General features: G+C 39.8%; 4 protein-coding genes across 4 annotated transcripts; all 4 read left to right on the plus strand.

Annotated features, from left to right (window-relative positions):
* The first annotated feature begins 176 nt into the window (after positions 1 to 176).
* Positions 177 to 3,200, plus strand: LOC140372138 (uncharacterized). The gene is made up of 7 exons (XM_072459422.1): positions 177 to 252; positions 315 to 486; positions 681 to 796; positions 1,945 to 2,116; positions 2,311 to 2,426; positions 3,082 to 3,141; positions 3,190 to 3,200. The coding sequence occupies exons 1-7, from the start codon at positions 177 to 179 to the stop codon at positions 3,198 to 3,200; spliced, it is 723 nt and encodes a 240-aa protein (XP_072315523.1).
* Positions 3,201 to 3,431: 231 nt separating this feature from the next.
* LOC140372149 (uncharacterized) lies at positions 3,432 to 9,764 on the plus strand. The gene is made up of 7 exons (XM_072459433.1): positions 3,432 to 3,507; positions 3,570 to 3,741; positions 3,936 to 4,051; positions 8,509 to 8,680; positions 8,875 to 8,990; positions 9,646 to 9,705; positions 9,754 to 9,764. The coding sequence occupies exons 1-7, from the start codon at positions 3,432 to 3,434 to the stop codon at positions 9,762 to 9,764; spliced, it is 723 nt and encodes a 240-aa protein (XP_072315534.1).
* Positions 9,765 to 10,108: 344 nt separating this feature from the next.
* On the plus strand, positions 10,109 to 13,018 carry LOC140372160 (uncharacterized). Its single transcript, XM_072459443.1, has 6 exons — positions 10,109 to 10,305; positions 10,500 to 10,615; positions 11,760 to 11,931; positions 12,126 to 12,241; positions 12,900 to 12,959; positions 13,008 to 13,018. Exons 1-6 carry the CDS (start codon positions 10,109 to 10,111, stop codon positions 13,016 to 13,018), a joined length of 672 nt encoding a protein of 223 aa, XP_072315544.1.
* Positions 13,019 to 13,251: 233 nt separating this feature from the next.
* Positions 13,252 to 23,217, plus strand: LOC140372170 (mucin-5AC-like). The gene is made up of 12 exons (XM_072459453.1): positions 13,252 to 13,327; positions 13,390 to 13,561; positions 13,756 to 13,871; positions 15,015 to 15,186; positions 15,381 to 15,496; positions 16,156 to 16,215; positions 16,642 to 16,813; positions 17,008 to 17,123; positions 21,580 to 21,751; positions 21,946 to 22,061; positions 23,101 to 23,160; positions 23,207 to 23,217. Exons 1-12 carry the CDS (start codon positions 13,252 to 13,254, stop codon positions 23,215 to 23,217), a joined length of 1,359 nt encoding a protein of 452 aa, XP_072315554.1.
* The last annotated feature ends 982 nt before the right edge of the window (positions 23,218 to 24,199 follow it).

A 24,199-nucleotide genomic window follows, 5' to 3' on the forward strand; every position in this document is an offset into this window, starting at 1 on the left:
CAGCATAGTCTTTCAGCTTAGTTTTAGCTTTCATCTTGAAAGAGAAAAAGCTCTTGAGCGTTCATTGTAATCCAAATTCAAAAGAAAAGCAGTCATTTTAGAAAAGGTTTGTTCCAACGTTCAAAGCACAAAGACTCTGCTTGTGGCAGAGACATCATAAACCCCCCCCCGAAGGTATGTGGACCTCCAAAAAAGGGGATTATGAGCTCTCTAGCAACAAAAAGCCTTATTTCTGGTACTTCTGTCACCATGGTACAGCTCGTTCATTCATCTGTAGGTCCCTTACAATATGTTTGTCTTGTTTTATTCTGCAGAATGCTGGACTCAGTGGTTTGACAGAGACGACCCCTCTGCTACTGGAGACTGGGAGACTCTTTTTAATTTACGAAAAGAAAACCCTGGAAAGATCTGCGCCAATCCGCTCGAAATCGAAGTCCTGACCATCACGGGCCTGCCAGTCTCGTCCACCGGGGACGTCATCTACAAGTGAGTATTAATAGATCTTTTTAAATGTTTTGTGCAAATCAAGACCGTAACGCTTGATAAAAAAGAATGGCAATGATGTGAATTTCTAAATACTCATTAATGTAAAAATGTACAAGGACATTAGACATAACAACACACAACACAATGGAAAATAAGTCGTGAATATTTAGAACTAATTTCCTGTGTATTTCCAGGTGTGACGTTGTGACAGGATTCGTCTGTAGGAACAAGGATCAGAAAAACGGCCGGTGTTCAGACTATAAAGTTCGCTTTAGGTGTCCTCCAGAGTTCTGCGATCCTCCTCCTACAAGTAAGTACTACAATAATCTGTGAAACTCCTTCAATGACTCAAATAAAAAAAAATAGCATACTAGAACTATTTTGACAGGAAAAACATACACACTTTTACTGTACTTTATGGAGAAGTATCTCTAAACACTCTGTGTTTTCATCACAGTTTCAAACACTTTCCCTGGACGGTTCAATACGTGACAATTTGCGTTAATTCCACTTGTCTCCATGGGGATACTGTATATGTATGTTTAATGCCATTCTCTGGAACATTCCCAACCTGTGTAACACTCTGGTTTTAGTTCTACCTCTTTCAATAATCTGGAAAGGCTGTCACCGAAAGCACTTGAGTGATTATTTTTACAATCCATTTCCATTTTGTGCCATACTATAACTTCAACCATTGTAGTAATAGTACGGCGGCTACCCGGGGGCGCTATGTTGGAATGTGGTACTGCATCTATTTATTTATTTCTTTAAACATTGGGCAGGGGGTTTCTTTTGACTGGATCTCGAAGACATAAACAAGAGGGGTCATTTGGAGGTCATTAGGCAATAGTGGTGCACCTCACTATTACTACTAACCATTTACGGGCAAATTTGAACACATTTCTGAGTTCAGAGCATTAACCTGCAAGTAAGATCATTTGATTTTTTTTTCTTTTTTTTTTTTTTAGCCGAGACTCCAACAACCACAGTTGAAACCACCACTGTTTGTGCAACCGACCCAGATACCGGTGAGAAACTACTCATATATTTGTGAATAATGATGTACTTTGGAACAGCATTCACATGATATACATCACATTTATCATGTGGACAAAGTATTCAATCAAACAATTATTTAGTAAATCAGCATAGTCTTTCAGCTTAGTTTTAGCTTTCATCTTGAAAGAGAAAAAGCTCTTGAGCGTTCATTGTAATCCAAATTCAAAAGAAAAGCAGTCATTTTAGAAAAGGTTTGTTCCAACGTTCAAAGCACAAAGACTCTGCTTGTGGCAGAGACATCATAAACCCCCCCCCGAAGGTATGTGGACCTCCAAAAAAGGGGATTATGAGCTCTCTAGCAACAAAAAGCCTTATTTCTGGTACTTCTGTCACCATGGTACAGCTCGTTCATTCATCTGTAGGTCCCTTACAATATGTTTGTCTTGTTTTATTCTGCAGAATGCTGGACTCAGTGGTTTGACAGAGACGACCCCTCTGCTACTGGAGACTGGGAGACTCTTTTTAATTTACGAAAAGAAAACCCTGGAAAGATCTGCGCCAATCCGCTCGAAATCGAAGTCCTGACCATCACGGGCCTGCCAGTCTCGTCCACCGGGGACGTCATCTACAAGTGAGTATTAATAGATCTTTTTAAATGTTTTGTGCAAATCAAGACCGTAACGCTTGATAAAAAAGAATGGCAATGATGTGAATTTCTAAATACTCATTAATGTAAAAATGTACAAGGACATTAGACATAACAACACACAACACAATGGAAAATAAGTCGTGAATATTTAGAACTAATTTCCTGTGTATTTCCAGGTGTGACGTTGTGACAGGATTCGTCTGTAGGAACAAGGATCAGAAAAACGGCCGGTGTTCAGACTATAAAGTTCGCTTTAGGTGTCCTCCAGAGTTTTGCGATCCTCCTCCTACAAGTAAGTACTACAAGAATCTGTGAAACTCCTTCAATGACTCAAATGAAAAAAATAGCAAACTAGAACTATTTTGACAGGAAAAACATACATACTTTTACTGTACTTTATGGAGAAGTATCTCTAAACACTGTGTTTTCATCACAGTTTCAAACACTTTCCCTGGACGGTTCAATACGTGACAATTTGCGTTAATTCCACTTGTCTACATGGGGATACTGTATATGTATGTTTAATGCCATTCTCTGGAACATTCCCAACCTGTGTAACACTCTGGTTTTAGTTCTACCTCTTTCAATAATCTGGAAAGGCTGTCACCGAAAGCACTTGAGTGATTATTTTTACAATCCATTTCCATTTTGTGCCATACTATAACTTCAACCATTGTAGTAATAGTACGGCGGCTACCCGGGGGCGCTATGTTGGAATGTGGTACTGCATCTATTTATTTATTTCTTTAAACAGAGGGGAGGGGGTTTCTTTTGACTGGATCTCGAAGACATAAACAAGAGGGGTCATTTGGAGGTCATTAGGCAATAGTGGTGCACCTCACTATTACTACTAACCATTTACGGGCAAATTTGAACACATTTCTGAGTTCAGAGCATTAACCTGCAAGTAAGATCATTTGATTTTTTTTTCTTTTTTTTTTTTTTAGCCGAGACTCCAACAACCACAGTTGAAACCACCACTGTTTGTGCAACCGACCCAGATACCGGTGAGAAACTACTCATATATTTGTGAATAATGATGTACTTTGGAACAGCATTCACATGATATACATCACATTTATCATGTGGACAAAGTATTCAATCAAACAATTATTTAGTAAATCAGCATAGTCTTTCAGCTTAGTTTTAGCTTTCATCTTGAAAGAGAAAAAGCTCTTGAGCGTTCATTGTAATCCAAATTCAAAAGAAAAGCAGTCATTTTAGAAAAGGTTTGTTCCAACGTTCAAAGCACAAAGACTCTGCTTGTGGCAGAGACATCATAAACCCCCCCGAAGGTATGTGGACCTCCAAAAAAGGGGATTATGAGCTCTCTAGCAACGAAAAGCCTTATTTCTGGTACTTCTGTCACCATGGTACAGCTCGTTCATTCATCTGTAGGTCCCTTACAATATGTTTGTCTTGATTTATTCTGCAGAATGCTGGACTCAGTGGTTTGACAGAGACGACCCCTCTGCTACTGGAGACTGGGAGACTCTTTTTAATTTACGAAAAGAAAACCCTGGAAAGATCTGCGCCAATCCGCTCGAAATCGAAGTCCTGACCATCACGGGCCTGCCAGTCTCGTCCACCGGGGACGTCATCTACAAGTGAGTATTTATAGATCTTTTTAAATGTTTTGTGCAAATCAAGACCGTAACGCTTGATAAAAAAGAATGGCAATGATGTGAATTTCTAAATACTCATTAATGTAAAAATGTACAAGGACATTAGACATAACAACACACAACACAATGGAAAATAAGTCGTGAATATTTAGAACTAATTTCCTGTGTATTTCCAGGTGTGACGTTGTGACAGGATTCGTCTGTAGGAACAAGGATCAGAAAAACGGCCGGTGTTCAGACTATAAAGTTCGCTTTAGGTGTCCTCCAGAGTTCTGCGATCCTCCTCCTACAAGTAAGTACTACAAGAATCTGTGAAACTCCTTCAATGACTCAAATAAAAAAAAATAGCATACTAGAACTATTTTGACAGGAAAAACATACACACTTCTACTGTACTTTATGGAGAAGTATCTCTAAACACTCTGTGTTTTCATCACAGTTTCAAACACTTTCCCTGGACGGTTCAATACGTGACAATTTGCGTTAATTCCACTTGTCTCCATGGGGATACTGTATATGTATGTTTAATGCCATTCTCTGGAACATTCCCAACCTGTGTAACACTCTGGTTTTAGTTCTACCTCTTTCAATAATCTGGAAAGGCTGTCACCGAAAGCACTTGAGTGATTATTTTTACAATCCATTTCCATTTTGTGCCATACTATAACTTCAACCATTGTAGTAATAGTACGGCGGCTACCCGGGGGCGCTATGTTGGAATGTGGTACTGCATCTATTTATTTATTTCTTTAAACAGAGGGGAGGGGGTTTCTTTTGACTGGATCTCGAAGACATAAACAAGAGGGGTCATTTGGAGGTCATTAGGCAATAGTGGTGCACCTCACTATTACTACTAACCATTTACGGGCAAATTTGAACACATTTCTGAGTTCAGAGCATTAGGCAAGGCAAGTTTATTTGTAGAGCACATTTCATACACAAGGCAATTCAAAGTGCTTCACACAGCAGGAAAAATGCATTCAAATCACAAAGAAATTACAGAAATACAATAAAATTAACTAAATTAAAAATTATCAATCCAACTGATTTTCTAAACTAATAAAATCACAAACAAAAGAGAAGAGTGCAACGGTAAAAATTAACTACAATAAAATTAACTAAATTAAAAATTATCAATCCAACTGATTTTCTAAACTAATAAAATCACAAACAAAAGAGAAGAGTGCAAAGAAAAAATCCTTTCAGTCATATGCGCAGCTAAACAAAACTGTTTTTAGCTTAGATTTGAACATTGTCAGAGTAGAAGCCTGTCTCACATCTTCAGGAAGACTGTTCCAGATTTTAGCTGCATAAAACTGAAACGCAGATTCCCCATGTTTTGTCCTGACTCTGGGCACCAGCAGGAGGCCGGTCCCTGAGGTCCTCAGAGTCCGAGATGGTTCATATGGCACTAACATATCCAAGATGTACTTTGGTGCTAGGCCATGGAGAGACTTGTACACAAGCAGAGCTGCTTTAAAGTCTATTCTCTGAGCCACAGGGAGCCAGTGCAGAGACCTGAGAACAGGACTAATGTGATCATACTTCCTGGTTCTAGTCAGGACCCGAGCAGCAGCGTTCTGGATGTACTGCAGCTGTTTTACAGCTCGTTTGGAGAGACCAGTGAGCAGGCCGTTACAGTAGTCTAATCTACTGGAGACAAACGCATGGATAAGTCTCTCTAAATCTGGTTTTGACACTATATTTTTGATTTTGGCAATGTTTTTTAGATGGTAAAAAGCTGCTGATGTTATTGATTTGACGTGGCTATTAAAGTTCAAGTCTGAGTCCATTATTACCCCCAGATTTCTAATTTGGTTTGTAGGTTTTAGAGCGAGACTCTGGAGGTGACCGCTAACACTTTCTCTTTGTTTCTGTGGGCCAAAAACGATTATTTCAGTCTTGTCTGAGTTCAGCTGGAGAAAGTTGTTTTGCATCCACAAACTGATCTGTTGGATGCAGTGACAGAGTGAATCTACTGGTCCATAGTCACCTGCCGATAGTGAAACATAGATCTGAGTGTCGTCTGCATAATTGTGATAGGACACATTTTCACTGCGTATCAACTGACCCAACGGCAGCATGTAGAGGTTGAACAGAAGGGGACCCAGGACTGACCCTTGGGGCACTCCACAGGTCAGGGTCATGTGGTCTGAGACACAGCTACCAATTTCAACAAAGTACTTCCTGTCTTCCAGATAGGACCTTAACCAGTTTAGGGCAGTGCCAGTGATGCCCACCCAGTCCTCTAGTCTCTGTAAGAGGATCCCATGATCGACAGTGTCAAAAGCAGCACTCAGATCTAACAGAATTAAGACTGAGGCTTTGCCCGTGTCAGTGTTCAGGCGGATGTCATTTGTCACCTTGACAAGAGCAGTCTCAGTGCTGTGATGAGGTCTAAAACCTGACTGAAAAACATCAAATGAGTTGTTTATTAAGAGGAAATCTGTGAGCTGTTGGTAAACAACCTTTTCAAGGACTTTGCCCCAAAATGGCAGATTAGAGATGGGCCGGTAATGACTCAGTACTGCGGCATCAAGACTGCTCTTCTTTAGGAGAGGCTTTATGACCGCAGTTTTCAAAGACATTGGGAATGTTCCAGATTGAAGCGACATGTTAACTATGTGAGTGAGTGGTGCTAACAAACTGTTCAGCACAGACTTTAGAAATCTGGTGGGTAACACATCAAGGCAGCATGTAGATGAACTCAGACTGGTGATGATCTCATGGACAGTTTTGTCAGTTACTGGTGCAAAGTGAGTTAGCTCTAAGTGTCTTGGTGGTTTTAGGGTAATTTTTTGCATTGTGGGATTTATAGCATTTTTAATGCCCTGAACTTTGTCATTAAAGAATAATGCAAACTCATTACACTTGGATGTGGAAATGAGTTCTAACGGCAGCTGAGCTGGAGGGTTTGTTAATCTGTTTACTGTGGCAAACAGGACACGCGAGTTGTTACTGCAGCTTCCAATTATTTCAGAAAAATATCTTTCCCTAGTTCTACATAAGATTAGGTTGTACATGTTCAGCTTTTCTTTGTAAATCTCTTTTTGAACCTGGAGCTTTGACTTGCGCCATTTCCGTTCGGCCCTGCGGCACTCCCTTTTCTGTGCCCTGACCGAATCATCATTTCTCCACGGCGCCTTCTGCTTATTTTTAACCATTTTAGCCTTTATAGGGGCGATGGTGTCCAGAACATTCAAAACACTAGATGTAACAGAGTTCAACAAATCATTTACATTAGAACATGAGACATTTTCAAAGTTTATCATTTCCATAAACAGTGCACCTGTGCCATCACTTATGTGTCTCCTCTGAACAACTGCAGGACCAACCGGAGGTTTGGGAGAAACAGACAGGTCAAAGAAGACACAGAAATGATCAGACAGAGCAACATCGATCACATTAACATTTGAAATATTTACCCCCTTTGTAATTATGAGATCTAGAGTGTGTCCTTTGCTGTGGGTGGGGCCTCTCACATGCTGAGTAAGACTGAAGGTTTCAAGGACAGCATCAAGCTCTTTAGCGTTTCTGTCACAATTATTATCAACATGCACATTGAAATCACCTGTAATGACCAAACCATCAAAGTCTGTGCATATGACTGAGAGCATCTCAGTAAAATCATCAATAAAACTTTGGCAGTGCTGGGGAGGCTTGTATAAAACAATGAAGAGAATGGATGGAGACCGTTTTAGCTCCATTTTAAAGGATACATACTCAAATGATGAAAACACCCCAAAAGACAACCTGCGGGTAATTATTTCATCTCTAAAGACAGCACAGACTCCACCCCCTTTTTTGTTTTCTCGTGTTTCAGATTCAAACTTAAAGTTGGGTGGAGCAGATTCTATCAGAACTACATTTCCTGTGTTTTTGTCAAGCCATGTTTCAGTTAAAAACATAAAATCAAGATTATAAGAAGAAATACAATTATTAATTAAGAGAGATTTGTTACATAAGGATCTGACATTTAGCACAGCAAGTTTCAGACTAGTTTCAGTGAGACTGGGCTTTATCTTTTCACAGGGAATATGAATCACATTTCTCAGATTGGGCCTGACTCGCATTTTGTTTTTCCATCTGTGTGATGATGTGACTACAGAAATAGCACTAGGGGGGGCTCTTTTTACATAGGGCCCCGGGTTGGTTTGATTTTTAATGTGACAATAAGTCCCGGCAACGCTGAGACCCAGTGCATCCTAGCTATTAACCTGCAAGTAAGATCATTTTATTTTGTTTTTTTGTGTTTTTTTTAGCCGAGACTCCAACAACCACAGTTGAAACCACCACTGTTTGTGCAACCGACCCAGATACCGGTGAGAAACTACTCATATATTTGTGAATAATGATGTACTTTGGAACAGCATTCACATGATATACATCACATTTATCATGTGGACAAAGTATTCAATCAAACAATTATTTAGTAAAATCAGCATAGTCTTTCAGCTTAGTTTTAGCTTTCATCTTGAAAGAGAAAAAGCTCTTGAGCGTTCATTGTAATCCAAATTCAAAAGAAAAGCAGTCATTTTAGAAAAGGTTTGTTCCAACGTTCAAAGCACAAAGATTCTGCTTGTGGTAGAGACATCATAAACCCCTGAAGGTATGTGGACCTCCAAAAAAGGGGATCATGAGCTCTCTAGCAACGAAAAGCCTAATTTCTGGTACTTCTGTCACCATGGTACAGCTCGTTCATTCATCTGTAGGTCCCTTACAATATGTTTGTCTTGTTTTATTCTGCAGAATGCTGGACTCAGTGGTTTGACAGAGACGACCCCTCTGCTACTGGAGACTGGGAGACTCTTTTTAATTTACGAAAAGAAAACCCTGGAAAGATCTGCGCCAATCCGCTCGAAATCGAAGTCCTGACCATCACGGGCCTGCCAGTCTCGTCCACCGGGGACGTCATCTACAAGTGAGTATTTATAGATCTTTTTAAATGTTTTGTGCAAATCAAGACCGTAACGCTTGATAAAAAAGAATGGCAATGATGTGAATTTCTAAATACTCATTAATGTAAAAATGTACAAGGACATTAGACATAACAACACACAACACAATGGAAAATAAGTCGTGAATATTTAGAACTAATTTCCTGTGTATTTCCAGGTGTGACGTTGTGACAGGATTCGTCTGTAGGAACAAGGATCAGAAAAACGGCCGGTGTTCAGACTATAAAGTTCGCTTTAGGTGTCCTCCAGAGTTCTGCGATCCTCCTCCTACAAGTAAGTACTACAAGAATCTGTGAAACTCCTTCGATGACTCAAATAAAAAAAAATAGCATACTAGAACTATTTTGACAGGAAAAACATACATACTTTTACTGTACTTTATGGAGAAGTATCTCTAAACACTGTGTTTTCATCACAGTTTCAAACACTTTCCCTGGACGGTTCAATACGTGACAATTTGCGTTAATTCCACTTGTCTCCATGGGGATACTGTATATGTATGTTTAATGCCATTCTCTGGAACATTCCCAACCTGTGTAACACTCTGGTTTTAGTTCTACCTCTTTCAATAATCTGGAAAGGCTGTCACCGAAAGCACTTGAGTGATTATTTTTACAATCCATTTCCATTTTGTGCCATACTATAACTTCAACCATTGTAGTAATAGTACGGCGGCTACCCGGGGGCGCTATGTTGGAATGTGGTACTGCATCTATTTATTTATTTCTTTAAACATTGGGGAGGGGGTTTCTTTTGACTGGATCTCGAAAACATAAACACAAGGGGTCATTTGGAGGTCATTAGGCAATAGTGGTGCGCCTTACTATTACTACTAACCATTTACGGGCAAATTTGAACACATTTCTGAGTTCAGAGCATTAACCTGCAAGTAAGATCATTTGATATCTTTTTTTGTGTTTTTTTTTAGCCGAGACTCCAACAACCACAGTTGAAACCACCACTGTTTGTGCAACCGACCCAGATACCGGTGAGAAACTACTCATATATTTGTGAATAATGATGTACTTTGGAACAGCATTCACATGATATACATCACATTTATCATGTGGACAAAGTATTCAATCAAACAATTATTTAGTAAATCAGCATAGTCTTTCAGCTTAGTTTTAGCTTTCATCTTGAAAGAGAAAAAGCTCTTGAGCGTTCATTGTAATCCAAATTCAAAAGAAAAGCAGTCATTTTAGAAAAGGTTTGTTCCAACGTTCAAAGCACAAAGACTCTGCTTGTGGCAGAGACATCATAAACCCCCCCGAAGGTATGTGGACCTCCAAAAAAGGGGATTATGAGCTCTCTAGCAACGAAAAGCCTTATTTCTGGTACTTCTGTCACCATGGTACAGCTCGTTCATTCATCTGTAGGTCCCTTACAATATGTTTGTCTTGATTTATTCTGCAGAATGCTGGACTCAGTGGTTTGACAGAGACGACCCCTCTGCTACTGGAGACTGGGAGACTCTTTTTAATTTACGAAAAGAAAACCCTGGAAAGATCTGCGCCAATCCGCTCGAAATCGAAGTCCTGACCATCACGGGCCTGCCAGTCTCGTCCACCGGGGACGTCATCTACAAGTGAGTATTTATAGATCTTTTTAAATGTTTTGTGCAAATCAAGACCGTAACGCTTGATAAAAAAGAATGGCAATGATGTGAATTTCTAAATACTCATTAATGTAAAAATGTACAAGGACATTAGACATAACAACACACAACACAATGGAAAATAAGTCGTGAATATTTAGAACTAATTTCCTGTGTATTTCCAGGTGTGACGTTGTGACAGGATTCGTCTGTAGGAACAAGGATCAGAAAAACGGCCGGTGTTCAGACTATAAAGTTCGCTTTAGGTGTCCTCCAGAGTTCTGCGATCCTCCTCCTACAAGTAAGTACTACAAGAATCTGTGAAACTCCTTCAATGACTCAAATAAAAAAAAAATAGCATACTAGAACTATTTTGACAGGAAAAACATACATACTTTTACTGTACTTTATGGAGAAGTATCTCTAAACACTGTGTTTTCATCACAGTTTCAAACACTTTCCCTGGACGGTTCAATACGTGACAATTTGCGTTAATTCCACTTGTCTCCATGGGGATACTGTATATGTATGTTTAATGCCATTCTCTGGAACATTCCCAACCTGTGTAACACTCTGGTTTTAGTTCTACCTCTTTCAATAATCTGGAAAGGCTGTCACCGAAAGCACTTGAGTGATTATTTTTACAATCCATTTCCATTTTGTGCCATACTATAACTTCAACCATTGTAGTAATAGTACGGCGGCTACCCGGGGGCGCTATGTTGGAATGTGGTACTGCATCTATTTATTTATTTCTTTAAACATTGGGCAGGGGGTTTGTTTTGACTGGATCTCGAAACATAAACACAAGGGGTCATTTGAAGGTCATTAGGCAATAGTGGTGCGCCTTACTATTACTACTAACCATTTACGGGCAAATTTGAACACATTTCTGAGTTCAGAGCATTAACCTGCAAGTAAGATCATTTGATTTTGTTTTTTTGTGTTTTTTTAGCCGAGACTCCAACAACCACAGTTGAAACCACCACTGTTTGTGCAACCGACCCAGATACCGGTGAGAAACTACTCATATATTTGTGAATAATGATGTACTTTGGAACAGCATTCACATGATATACATCACATTTATCATGTGGACAAAGTATTCAATCAAACAATTATTTAGTAAATCAGCATAGTCTTTCAGCTTAGTTTTAGCTTTCATCTTGAAAGAGAAAAAGCTCTTGAGCGTTCATTGTAATCCAAATTCAAAAGAAAAGCAGTCATTTTAGAAAAGGTTTGTTCCAACGTTCAAAGCACAAAGACTCTGCTTGTGGCAGAGACATCATAAACCCCCCCCCGAAGGTATGTGGACCTCCAAAAAAGGGGATTATGAGCTCTCTAGCAACAAAAAGCCTTATTTCTGGTACTTCTGTCACCATGGTACAGATCGTTCATTCATCTGTAGGTCCCTTACAATATGTTTGTCTTGTTTTATTCTGCAGAATGCTGGACTCAGTGGTTTGACAGAGACGACCCCTCTGCTACTGGAGACTGGGAGACTCTTTTTAATTTACGAAAAGAAAACCCTGGAAAGATCTGCGCCAATCCGCTCGAAATCGAAGTCCTGACCATCACGGGCCTGCCAGTCTCGTCCACCGGGGACGTCATCTACAAGTGAGTATTAATAGATCTTTTTAAATGTTTTGTGCAAATCAAGACCGTAACGCTTGATAAAAAAGAATGGCAATGATGTGAATTTCTAAATACTCATTAATGTAAAAATGTACAAGGACATTAGACATAACAACACACAACACAATGGAAAATAAGTCGTGAATATTTAGAACTAATTTCCTGTGTATTTCCAGGTGTGACGTTGTGACAGGATTCGTCTGTAGGAACAAGGATCAGAAAAACGGCCGGTGTTCAGACTATAAAGTTCGCTTTAGGTGTCCTCCAGAGTTCTGCGATCCTCCTCCTACAAGTAAGTACTACAAGAATCTGTGAAACTCCTTCAATGACTCAAATGAAAAAAAATAGCATACTAGAACTATTTTGACAGGAAAAACATACACACTTTTACTGTACTTTATGGAGAAGTATCTCTAAACACTCTGTGTTTTCATCACAGTTTCAAACACTTTCCCTGGACGGTTCAATACGTGACAATTTGCGTTAATTCCACTTGTCTCCATGGGGATACTGTATATGTATGTTTAATGCCATTCTCTGGAACATTCCCAACCTGTGTAACACTCTGGTTTTAGTTCTACCTCTTTCAATAATCTGGAAAGGCTGTCACCGAAAGCACTTGAGTGATTATTTTTACAATCCATTTCCATTTTGTGCCATACTATAACTTCAACCATTGTAGTAATAGTACGGCGGCTACCCGGGGGCGCTATGTTGGAATGTGGTACTGCATCTATTTATTTATTTCTTTAAACAGAGGGGAGGGGGTTTCTTTTGACTGGATCTCGAAGACATAAACAAGAGGGGTCATTTGGAGGTCATTAGGCAATAGTGGTGCACCTCACTATTACTACTAACCATTTACGGGCAAATTTGAACACATTTCTGAGTTCAGAGCATTAACCTGCAAGTAAGATCATTTGATTTTTTTTTCTTTTTTTTTTTTTTAGCCGAGACTCCAACAACCACAGTTGAAACCACCACTGTTTGTGCAACCGACCCAGATACCGGTGAGAAACTACTCATATATTTGTGAATAATGATGTACTTTGGAACAGCATTCACATGATATACATCACATTTATCATGTGGACAAAGTATTCAATCAAACAATTATTTAGTAAATCAGCATAGTCTTTCAGCTTAGTTTTAGCTTTCATCTTGAAAGAGAAAAAGCTCTTGAGCGTTCATTGTAATCCAAATTCAAAAGAAAAGCAGTCATTTTAGAAAAGGTTTGTTCCAACGTTCAAAGCACAAAGACTCTGCTTGTGGCAGAGACATCATAAACCCCCCCCCGAAGGTATGTGGACCTCCAAAAAGGGGGATTATGAGCTCTCTAGCAACAAAAAGCCTTATTTCTGGTACTTCTGTCACCATGGTACAGCTCGTTCATTCATCTGTAGGTCCCTTACAATATGTTTGTCTTGTTTTATTCTGCAGAATGCTGGACTCAGTGGTTTGACAGAGACGACCCCTCTGCTACTGGAGACTGGGAGACTCTTTTTAATTTACGAAAAGAAAACCCTGGAAAGATCTGCGCCAATCCGCTCGAAATCGAAGTCCTGACCATCACGGGCCTGCCAGTCTCGTCCACCGGGGACGTCATCTACAAGTGAGTATTAATAGATCTTTTTAAATGTTTTGTGCAAATCAAGACCGTAACGCTTGATAAAAAAGAATGGCAATGATGTGAATTTCTAAATACTCATTAATGTAAAAATGTACAAGGACATTAGACATAACAACACACAACACAATGGAAAATAAGTCGTGAATATTTAGAACTAATTTCCTGTGTATTTCCAGGTGTGACGTTGTGACAGGATTCGTCTGTAGGAACAAGGATCAGAAAAACGGCCGGTGTTCAGACTATAAAGTTCGCTTTAGGTGTCCTCCAGAGTTTTGCGATCCTCCTCCTACAAGTAAGTACTACAAGAATCTGTGAAACTCCTTCAATGACTCAAATGAAAAAAATAGCAAACTAGAACTATTTTGACAGGAAAAACATACATACTTTTACTGTACTTTATGGAGAAGTATCTCTAAACACTGTGTTTTCATCACAGTTTCAAACACTTTCCCTGGACGGTTCAATACGTGACAATTTGCGTTAATTCCACTTGTCTCCATGGGGATACTGTATATGTATGTTTAATGCCATTCTCTGGAACATTCCCAACCTGTGTAACACTCTGGTTTTAGTTCTACCTCTTTCAATAATCTGGAAAGGCTGTCACCGAAAGCACTTGAGTGATTATTTTTACAATCCATTTCCATTTTGTGCCATACTATAACTTCAACCATTGTAGTAATAGTACGGCGGCTACCCGGGGGCGCTATGTTGGAATGTGGTACTGCATCTATTTATTTATTTCTTTAAACAGAGGGGAGGGGGTTTCTTTTGACTGGATCTCGAAGACATAAACAAGAGGGGTCATTTGGAGGTCATTAGGCAATAGTGGTGCACCTCACTATTACTACTAACCATTTACGGGCAAATTTGAACACATTTCTGAGTTCAGAGCATTAACCTGCAAGTAAGATCATTTGATTTTTTTTTCTTTTTTTTTTTTTTAGCCGAGACTCCAACAACCACAGTTGAAACCACCACTGTTTGTGCAACCGACCCAGATACCGGTGAGAAACTACTCATATATTTGTGAATAATGATGTACTTTGGAACAGCATTCACATGATATACATCACATTTATCATGTGGACAAAGTATTCAATCAAACAATTATTTAGTAAATCAGCATAGTCTTTCAGCTTAGTTTTAGCTTTCATCTTGAAAGAGAAAAAGCTCTTGAGCGTTCATTGTAATCCAAATTCAAAAGAAAAGCAGTCATTTTAGAAAAGGTTTGTTCCAACGTTCAAAGCACAAAGACTCTGCTTGTGGCAGAGACATCATAAACCCCCCCGAAGGTATGTGGACCTCCAAAAAAGGGGATTATGAGCTCTCTAGCAACGAAAAGCCTTATTTCTGGTACTTCTGTCACCATGGTACAGCTCGTTCATTCATCTGTAGGTCCCTTACAATATGTTTGTCTTGTTTTATTCTGCAGAATGCTGGACTCAGTGGTTTGACAGAGACGACCCCTCTGCTACTGGAGACTGGGAGACTCTTTTTAATTTACGAAAAGAAAACCCTGGAAAGATCTGCGCCAATCCGCTCGAAATCGAAGTCCTGACCATCACGGGCCTGCCAGTCTCGTCCACCGGGGACGTCATCTACAAGTGAGTATTTATAGATCTTTTTAAATGTTTTGTGCAAATCAAGACCGTAACGCTTGATAAAAAAGAATGGCAATGATGTGAATTTCTAAATACTCATTAATGTAAAAATGTACAAGGACATTAGACATAACAACACACAACACAATGGAAAATAAGTCGTGAATATTTAGAACTAATTTCCTGTGTATTTCCAGGTGTGACGTTGTGACAGGATTCGTCTGTAGGAACAAGGATCAGAAAAACGGCCGGTGTTCAGACTATAAAGTTCGCTTTAGGTGTCCTCCAGAGTTCTGCGATCCTCCTCCTACAAGTAAGTACTACAAGAATCTGTGAAACTCCTTCAATGACTCAAATAAAAAAAAATAGCATACTAGAACTATTTTGACAGGAAAAACATACACACTTCTACTGTACTTTATGGAGAAGTATCTCTAAACACTCTGTGTTTTCATCACAGTTTCAAACACTTTCCCTGGACGGTTCAATACGTGACAATTTGCGTTAATTCCACTTGTCTCCATGGGGATACTGTATATGTATGTTTAATGCCATTCTCTGGAACATTCCCAACCTGTGTAACACTCTGGTTTTAGTTCTACCTCTTTCAATAATCTGGAAAGGCTGTCACCGAAAGCACTTGAGTGATTATTTTTACAATCCATTTCCATTTTGTGCCATACTATAACTTCAACCATTGTAGTAATAGTACGGCGGCTACCCGGGGGCGCTATGTTGGAATGTGGTACTGCATCTATTTATTTATTTATTTAAACATTGGGGAGGGGGTTTCTTTTGACTGGATCTCGAAGACATAAACAAGAGGGGTCATTTGGAGGTCATTAGGCAATAGTGGTGCACCTCACTATTACTACTAACCATTTACGGGCAAATTTGAACACATTTCTGAGTTCAGAGCATTAACCTGCAAGTAAGATCATTTGATTTTTTTTTCTTTTTTTTTTTTTTTAGCCGAGACTCCAACAACCACAGTTGAAACCACCACTGTTTGTGCAACCGACCCAGATACCGGTGAGAAACTACTCATATATTTGTGAATAATGATGTACTTTGGAACAGCATTCACATGATATACATCACATTTATCATGTGGACAAAGTATTCAATCAAACAATTATTTAGTAAATCAGCATAGTCTTTCAGCTTAGTTTTAGCTTTCATCTTGAAAGAGAAAAAGCTCTTGAGCGTTCATTGTAATCCAAATTCAAAAGAAAAGCAGTCATTTTAGAAAAGGTTTGTTCCAACGTTCAAAGCACAAAGACTCTGCTTGTGGCAGAGACATCATAAACCCCTGAAGGTATGTGGACCTCCAAAAAAGGGGACTATGAGCTCTCTAGCAACGAAAAGCCTAATTTCTGGTACTTCTGTCACCATGGTACAGATCGTTCATTCATCTGTAGGTCCCTTACAATATGTTTGTCTTGTTTTATTCTGCAGAATGCTGGACTCAGTGGTTTGACAGAGACGACCCCTCTGCTACTGGAGACTGGGAGACTCTTTTTAATTTACGAAAAGAAAACCCTGGAAAGATCTGCGCCAATCCGCTCGAAATCGAAGTCCTGACCACAGCGGGCCTGCCAGTCTCGTCCACCGGGGACGTCATCTACAAGTGAGTATTTATAGATCTTTTTAAATGTTTTGTGCAAATCAAGACCGTAACGCTTGATAAAAAAGAATGGCAATGATGTGAATTTCTAAATACTCATTAATGTAAAAATGTACAAGGACATTAGACATAACAACACACAACACAATGGAAAATAAGTCGTGAATATTTAGAACTAATTTCCTGTGTATTTCCAGGTGTGACGTTGTGACAGGATTCGTCTGTAGGAACAAGGATCAGAAAAACGGCCGGTGTTCAGACTATAAAGTTCGCTTTAGGTGTCCTCCAGAGTTCTGCGATCCTCCTCCTACAAGTAAGTACTACAAGAATCTGTGAAACTCCTTCAATGACTCAAATAAAAAAAAATAGCATACTAGAACTATTTTGACAGGAAAAACATACATACTTTTACTGTACTTTATGGAGAAGTATCTCTAAACACTGTGTTTTCATCACAGTTTCAAACACTTTCCCTGGACGGTTCAATACGTGACAATTTGCGTTAATTCCACTTGTCTCCATGGGGATACTGTATATGTATGTTTAATGCCATTCTCTGGAACATTCCCAACCTGTGTAACACTCTGGTTTTAGTTCTACCTCTTTCAATAATCTGGAAAGGCTGTCACCGAAAGCACTTGAGTGATTATTTTTACAATCCATTTCCATTTTGTGCCATACTATAACTTCAACCATTGTAGTAATAGTACGGCGGCTACCCGGGGGCGCTATGTTGGAATGTGGTACTGCATCTATTTATTTATTTATTTAAACATTGGGGAGGGGGTTTCTTTTGACTGGATCTCGAAGACATAAACACGAGGGGTCATTTTGGAGGTCATTAGGCAATAGTGGCGCACCTCACTATTACTACTAACCATTTACGGGCAAATTTGAACACATTTCTGAGTTCAGAGCATTAGGCAAGGCAAGTTTATTTGTAGAGCACATTTCATACACAAGGCAATTCAAAGTGCTTCACACAGCAGGAAAAATGCATTCAAATCACAAAGAAATTACAGAAATACAATAAAATTAACTAAATTAAAAATTATCAATCCAACTGATTTTCTAAACTAATAAAATCACAAACAAAAGAGAAGAGTGCAACGGTAAAAATTAACTACAATAAAATTAACTAAATTAAAAATTATCAATCCAACTGATTTTCTAAACTAATAAAATCACAAACAAAAGAGAAGAGTGCAAAGAAAAAATCCTTTCAGTCATATGCGCAGCTAAACAAAACTGTTTTTAGCTTAGATTTGAACATTGTCAGAGTAGAAGCCTGTCTCACATCTTCAGGAAGACTGTTCCAGATTTTAGCTGCATAAAACTGAAACGCAGATTCCCCATGTTTTGTCCTGACTCTGGGCACCAGCAGGAGGCCGGTCCCTGAGGTCCTCAGAGTCCGAGATGGTTCATATGGCACTAACATATCCAAGATGTACTTTGGTGCTAGGCCATGGAGAGACTTGTACACAAGCAGAGCTGCTTTAAAGTCTATTCTCTGAGCCACAGGGAGCCAGTGCAGAGACCTGAGAACAGGACTAATGTGATCATACTTCCTGGTTCTAGTCAGGACCCGAGCAGCAGCGTTCTGGATGTACTGCAGCTGTTTTACAGCTCGTTTGGAGAGACCAGTGAGCAGGCCGTTACAGTAGTCTAATCTACTGGAGACAAACGCATGGATAAGTCTCTCTAAATCTGGTTTTGACACTATATTTTTGATTTTGGCAATGTTTTTTAGATGGTAAAAAGCTGCTGATGTTATTGATTTGACGTGGCTATTAAAGTTCAAGTCTGAGTCCATTATTACCCCCAGATTTCTAATTTGGTTTGTAGGTTTTAGAGCGAGACTCTGGAGGTGACCGCTAACACTTTCTCTTTGTTTCTGTGGGCCAAAAACGATTATTTCAGTCTTGTCTGAGTTCAGCTGAAGGAAGTTGTTTTGCATCCACAAACTGATCTGTTGGATGCAGTGACAGAGTGAATCTACTGGTCCATAGTCACCTGCCGATAGTGAAACATAGATCTGAGTGTCGTCTGCATAATTGTGATAGGACACATTTTCACTGCGTATCAACTGACCCAACGGCAGCATGTAGAGGTTGAACAGAAGGGGACCCAGGACTGACCCTTGGGGCACTCCACAGGTCAGGGTCATGTGGTCTGAGACACAGCTACCAATTTCAACAAAGTACTTCCTGTCTTCCAGATAGGACCTTAACCAGTTTAGGGCAGTGCCAGTGATGCCCACCCAGTCCTCTAGTCTCTGTAAGAGGATCCCATGATCAACAGTGTCAAAAGCAGCACTCAGATCTAACAGAATTAAGACTGAGGCTTTGCCCGTGTCAGTGTTCAGGCGGATGTCATTTGTCACCTTGACAAGAGCAGTCTCAGTGCTGTGATGAGGTCTAAAACCTGACTGAAAAACATCAAATGAGTTGTTTATTAAGAGGAAATCTGTGAGCTGTTGGTAAACAACCTTTTCAAGGACTTTGCCCCAAAATGGCAGATTAGAGATGGGCCGGTAATGACTCAGTACTGCGGCATCAAGACTGCTCTTCTTTAGGAGAGGCTTTATGACCGCAGTTTTCAAAGACATTGGGAATGTTCCAGATTGAAGCGACATGTTAACTATGTGAGTGAGTGGTGCTAACAAACTGTTCAGCACAGACTTTAGAAATTTGGTGGGTAACACATCAAGGCAGCATGTAGATGAACTCAGACTGGTGATGATCTCATGGACAGTTTTGTCAGTTACTGGTGCAAAGTGAGTTAGCTCTAAGTGTCTTGGTGGTTTTAGGGTAATTTTTTGCATTGTGGGATTTATAGCATTTGTAATGCCCTGAACTTTGTCATTAAAGAATAATGCAAACTCATTACACTTGGATGTGGAAATGAGTTCTAACGGCAGCTGAGCTGGAGGGTTTGTTAATCTGTTTACTGTGGCAAACAGGACACGCGAGTTGTTACTGCAGCTTCCAATTATTTCAGAAAAATATCTTTCCCTAGTTCTACATAAGATTAGGTTGTACATGTTCAGCTTTTCTTTGTAAATCTCTTTTTGAACCTGGAGCTTTGACTTGCGCCATTTCCGTTCGGCCCTGCGGCACTCCCTTTTCTGTGCCCTGACCGAATCATCATTTCTCCACGGCGCCTTCTGCTTATTTTTAACCATTTTAGCCTTTATAGGGGCGATGGTGTCCAGAACATTCAAAACACTAGATGTAACAGAGTTCAACAAATCATTTACATTAGAACATGAGACATTTTCAAAGTTTATCATTTCCATAAACAGTGCACCTGTGCCATCACTTATGTGTCTCCTCTGAACAACTGCAGGACCAACCGGAGGTTTGGGAGAAACAGACAGGTCAAAGAAGACACAGAAATGATCAGACAGAGCAACATCGATCACATTAACATTTGAAATATTTACCCCCTTTGTAATTATGAGATCTAGAGTGTGTCCTTTGCTGTGGGTGGGGCCTCTCACATGCTGAGTAAGACTGAAGGTTTCAAGGACAGCATCAAGCTCTTTAGCGTTTCTGTCACAATTATTATCAACATGCACATTGAAATCACCTGTAATGACCAAACCATCAAAGTCTGTGCATATGACTGAGAGCATCTCAGTAAAATCATCAATAAAACTTTGGCAGTGCTGGGGAGGCTTGTATAAAACAATGAAGAGAATGGATGGAGACCGTTTTAGCTCCATTTTAAAGGATACATACTCAAATGATGAAAACACCCCAAAAGACAACCTGCGGGTAATTATTTCATCTCTAAAGACAGCACAGACTCCACCCCCTTTTTTGTTTTCTCGTGTTTCAGATTCAAACTTAAAGTTGGGTGGAGCAGATTCTATCAGAACTACATTTCCTGTGTTTTTGTCAAGCCATGTTTCAGTTAAAAACATAAAATCAAGATTATAAGAAGAAATACAATTATTAATTAAGAGAGATTTGTTACATAAGGATCTGACATTTAGCACAGCAAGTTTCAGACTAGTTTCAGTGAGACTGGGCTTTATCTTTTCACAGGGAATATGAATCACATTTCTCAGATTGGGCCTGACTCGCATTTTGTTTTTCCATCTGTGTGATGATGTGACTACAGAAATAGCACTAGGGGGGGCTCTTTTTACATAGGGCCCCGGGTTGGTTTGATTTTTAATGTGACAATAAGTCCCGGCAACGCTGAGACCCAGTGCATCCTAGCTATTAACCTGCAAGTAAGATCATTTTATTTTGTTTTATTGTGTTTTTTTTAGCCGAGACTCCAACAACCACAGTTGAAACCACCACTGTTTGTGCAACCGACCCAGATACCGGTGAGAAACTACTCATATATTTGTGAATAATGATGTACTTTGGAACAGCATTCACATGATATACATCACATTTATCATGTGGACAGAGTATTCAATCAAACAATTATTTAGTAAAATCAGCATAGTCTTTCAGCTTAGTTTTAGCTTTCATCTTGAAAGAGAAAAAGCTCTTGAGCGTTCATTGTAATCCAAATTCAAAAGAAAAGCAGTCATTTTAGAAAAGGTTTGTTCCAACGTTCAAAGCACAAAGACTCTGCTTGTGGTAGAGACATCATAAACCCCTGAAGGTATGTGGACCTCCAAAAAAGGGGATTATGAGCTCTCTAGCAACGAAAAGCCTAATTTCTGGTACTTCTGTCACCATGGTACAGATCGTTCATTCATCTGTAGGTCCCTTACAATATGTTTGTCTTGTTTTATTCTGCAGAATGCTGGACTCAGTGGTTTGACAGAGACGACCCCTCTGCTACTGGAGACTGGGAGACTCTTTTTAATTTACGAAAAGAAAACCCTGGAAAGATCTGCGCCAATCCGCTCGAAATCGAAGTCCTGACCATCACGGGCCTGCCAGTCTCGTCCACCGGGGACGTCATCTACAAGTGAGTATTAATAGATCTTTTTAAATGTTTTGTGCAAATCAAGACCGTAACGCTTGATAAAAAAGAATGGCAATGATGTGAATTTCTAAATACTCATTAATGTAAAAATGTACAAGGACATTAGACATAACAACACACAACACAATGGAAAATAAGTCGTGAATATTTAGAACTAATTTCCTGTGTATTTCCAGGTGTGACGTTGTGACAGGATTCGTCTGTAGGAACAAGGATCAGAAAAACGGCCGGTGTTCAGACTATAAAGTTCGCTTTAGGTGTCCTCCAGAGTTCTGCGATCCTCCTCCTACAAGTAAGTACTACAAGAATCTGTGAAACTCCTTCAATGACTCAAATAAAAAAAAATAGCATACTAGAACTATTTTGACAGGAAAAACATACATACTTTTACTGTACTTTATGGAGAAGTATCTCTAAACACTCTGTGTTTTCATCACAGTTTCAAACACTTTCCCTGGACGGTTCAATACGTGACAATTTGCGTTAATTCCACTTGTCTCCATGGGGATACTGTATATGTATGTTTAATGCCATTCTCTGGAACATTCCCAACCTGTGTAACACTCTGGTTTTAGTTCTACCTCTTTCAATAATCTGGAAAGGCTGTCACCGAAAGCACTTTAGTGATTATTTTTACAATCCATTTCCATTTTGTGCCATACTATAACTTCAACCATTGTAGTAATAGTACGGCGGCTACCCGGGGGCGCTATGTTGGAATGTGGTACTGCATCTATTTATTTATTTTAAACATTTAAACAGTGGGATGGGTGTGTGTTTTGACTGGATCTGGCAGACATAAACACAAGGGGTCATTTAGAGGTCCTTAGGAAGAAGTGGTGCTGGACTTGTTAGTGTGTGTGTGTGTATATGTGTGTGTGTGTGTTGAGGCCTAAGAGCTAGAACAGACTCCGCTATTCACAAAGATACTAACCCCTTGTCTGCGCCCTCGAGGGTTTTGTGTCGAGAGGATTTACAATTAGAGTAAAATAGACACTCAGCAGTTTTCTAATGACCTTCTTATGACCCTGTGTTTAGGCTCTGGATAAAAAGAGTGCAGTATCACTTTCCCACCACTATAGTAGTGGTGCAGGACGCACCACTACTTCCTAATGATCTCCAAATGACCGTCAAAACACACCCCCTCCTCACTGTTTTGAAAAAAATTAAATTAAAAATAGATGCAGTACCACATTCTAACACGGCGCCCCTGGGTTGCTGCCGTACTATTATTACTAACCATTTACAGGCAAATTTGAACACATTTCTGAGTTCAGAGCATTAACCTGCAAGTAAGATCATTTGATTTTGTTTTTTTGTGTTTTTTTTAGCCGAGACTCCAACAACCACAGTTGAAACCACCACTGTTTGTGCAACCGACCCAGATACCGGTGAGAAACTACTCATATATTTGTGAATAATGATGTATTTCTGAAGTGTGGGTGTAATCCCTCATTGGTCCAGGCGTTGGTCCAGTAGAAAAAGTTTCAGTTGTTTCATCTGGACTCAGTTAGAAAAAATAGACGTTTCGACTCTCATCCAAGAGTCATTGTCAATAAGAGAATTTAGGTTGAGAACTCCGATATTAATACTGTTCTGTGGTAAGACCCGCCCATTGGGCGGAGCCTTCCTGAAGTGGAAGGAGTGTTTTGTTTCAACAGAAACTTACCCTCTTTGTATCTACCGAGCCTATTCAGCCCTTTAATGGGCTATTAGTCTCCCCTTTGTCTTTGTGAGACCCTGGCTCAACCACCCTGAGGACCTGATTAGCATCTAATTGTCCTGGTCCTGGTCCTCTACCTCTCCAGGGGTTCAATATTCCATTGTAGATTACAGGAAGGTAGAATCTTAGCCCTCCATTTCTGTTTAAAGGTCTTTCTTTTTTAACAAAAACAGCTTCCTTGACTCCTCTTTCAAACCATCTTTTCTCCTGCTTAAAACCTTCACCTCACGTCTTCAAACGAGTGATTAGAGGCTTCAAGATGGAGATGCACGGCACTCTGAGGTCCTGAACTAGTATTTCTTCTGTGCTGATAAAGCCTCTTGTGTAGAGGCTGTTTCGTCTCACCTATGTACCGTTCTTTACAGCTTTCTTCACTGCATTGGATCGAATAAACTACATTGCTTTGTTTTGGAGTCGGCAACTTGTCCTTAGGGTGAACCAGTTTTTGTCTTAAAGTGTTTCCTGGTTTAAAATAAACAGGGACTTCGTGTTGTCTAAAAATTCTCTGCAGTTTTTCCGACAGGCCAGACACATAAGGGATAGAAACACCCTTCCTTCTCTGTTCAGTTTCAATTTTGTCCTGCTTCTTGGTTCTCTTCACTCTGTTGAGAGCCCAAGCGGGGTAACCACAGGCTGAGAGGGCATTTCGGACATGTTTTTCCTCTTTCTTCTTGCCCTCTGAGTTGGTGGGCACACCTTGAGCTCTG

Source organism: Eucyclogobius newberryi, unplaced genomic scaffold (assembly GCF_026437365.1).
Source record: "Eucyclogobius newberryi isolate DKJ021-1_F unplaced genomic scaffold, fEucNew1.0.hap1 SCAF_10, whole genome shotgun sequence".
Classification (NCBI taxonomy): domain Eukaryota; kingdom Metazoa; phylum Chordata; class Actinopteri; order Gobiiformes; family Gobiidae; genus Eucyclogobius; species Eucyclogobius newberryi.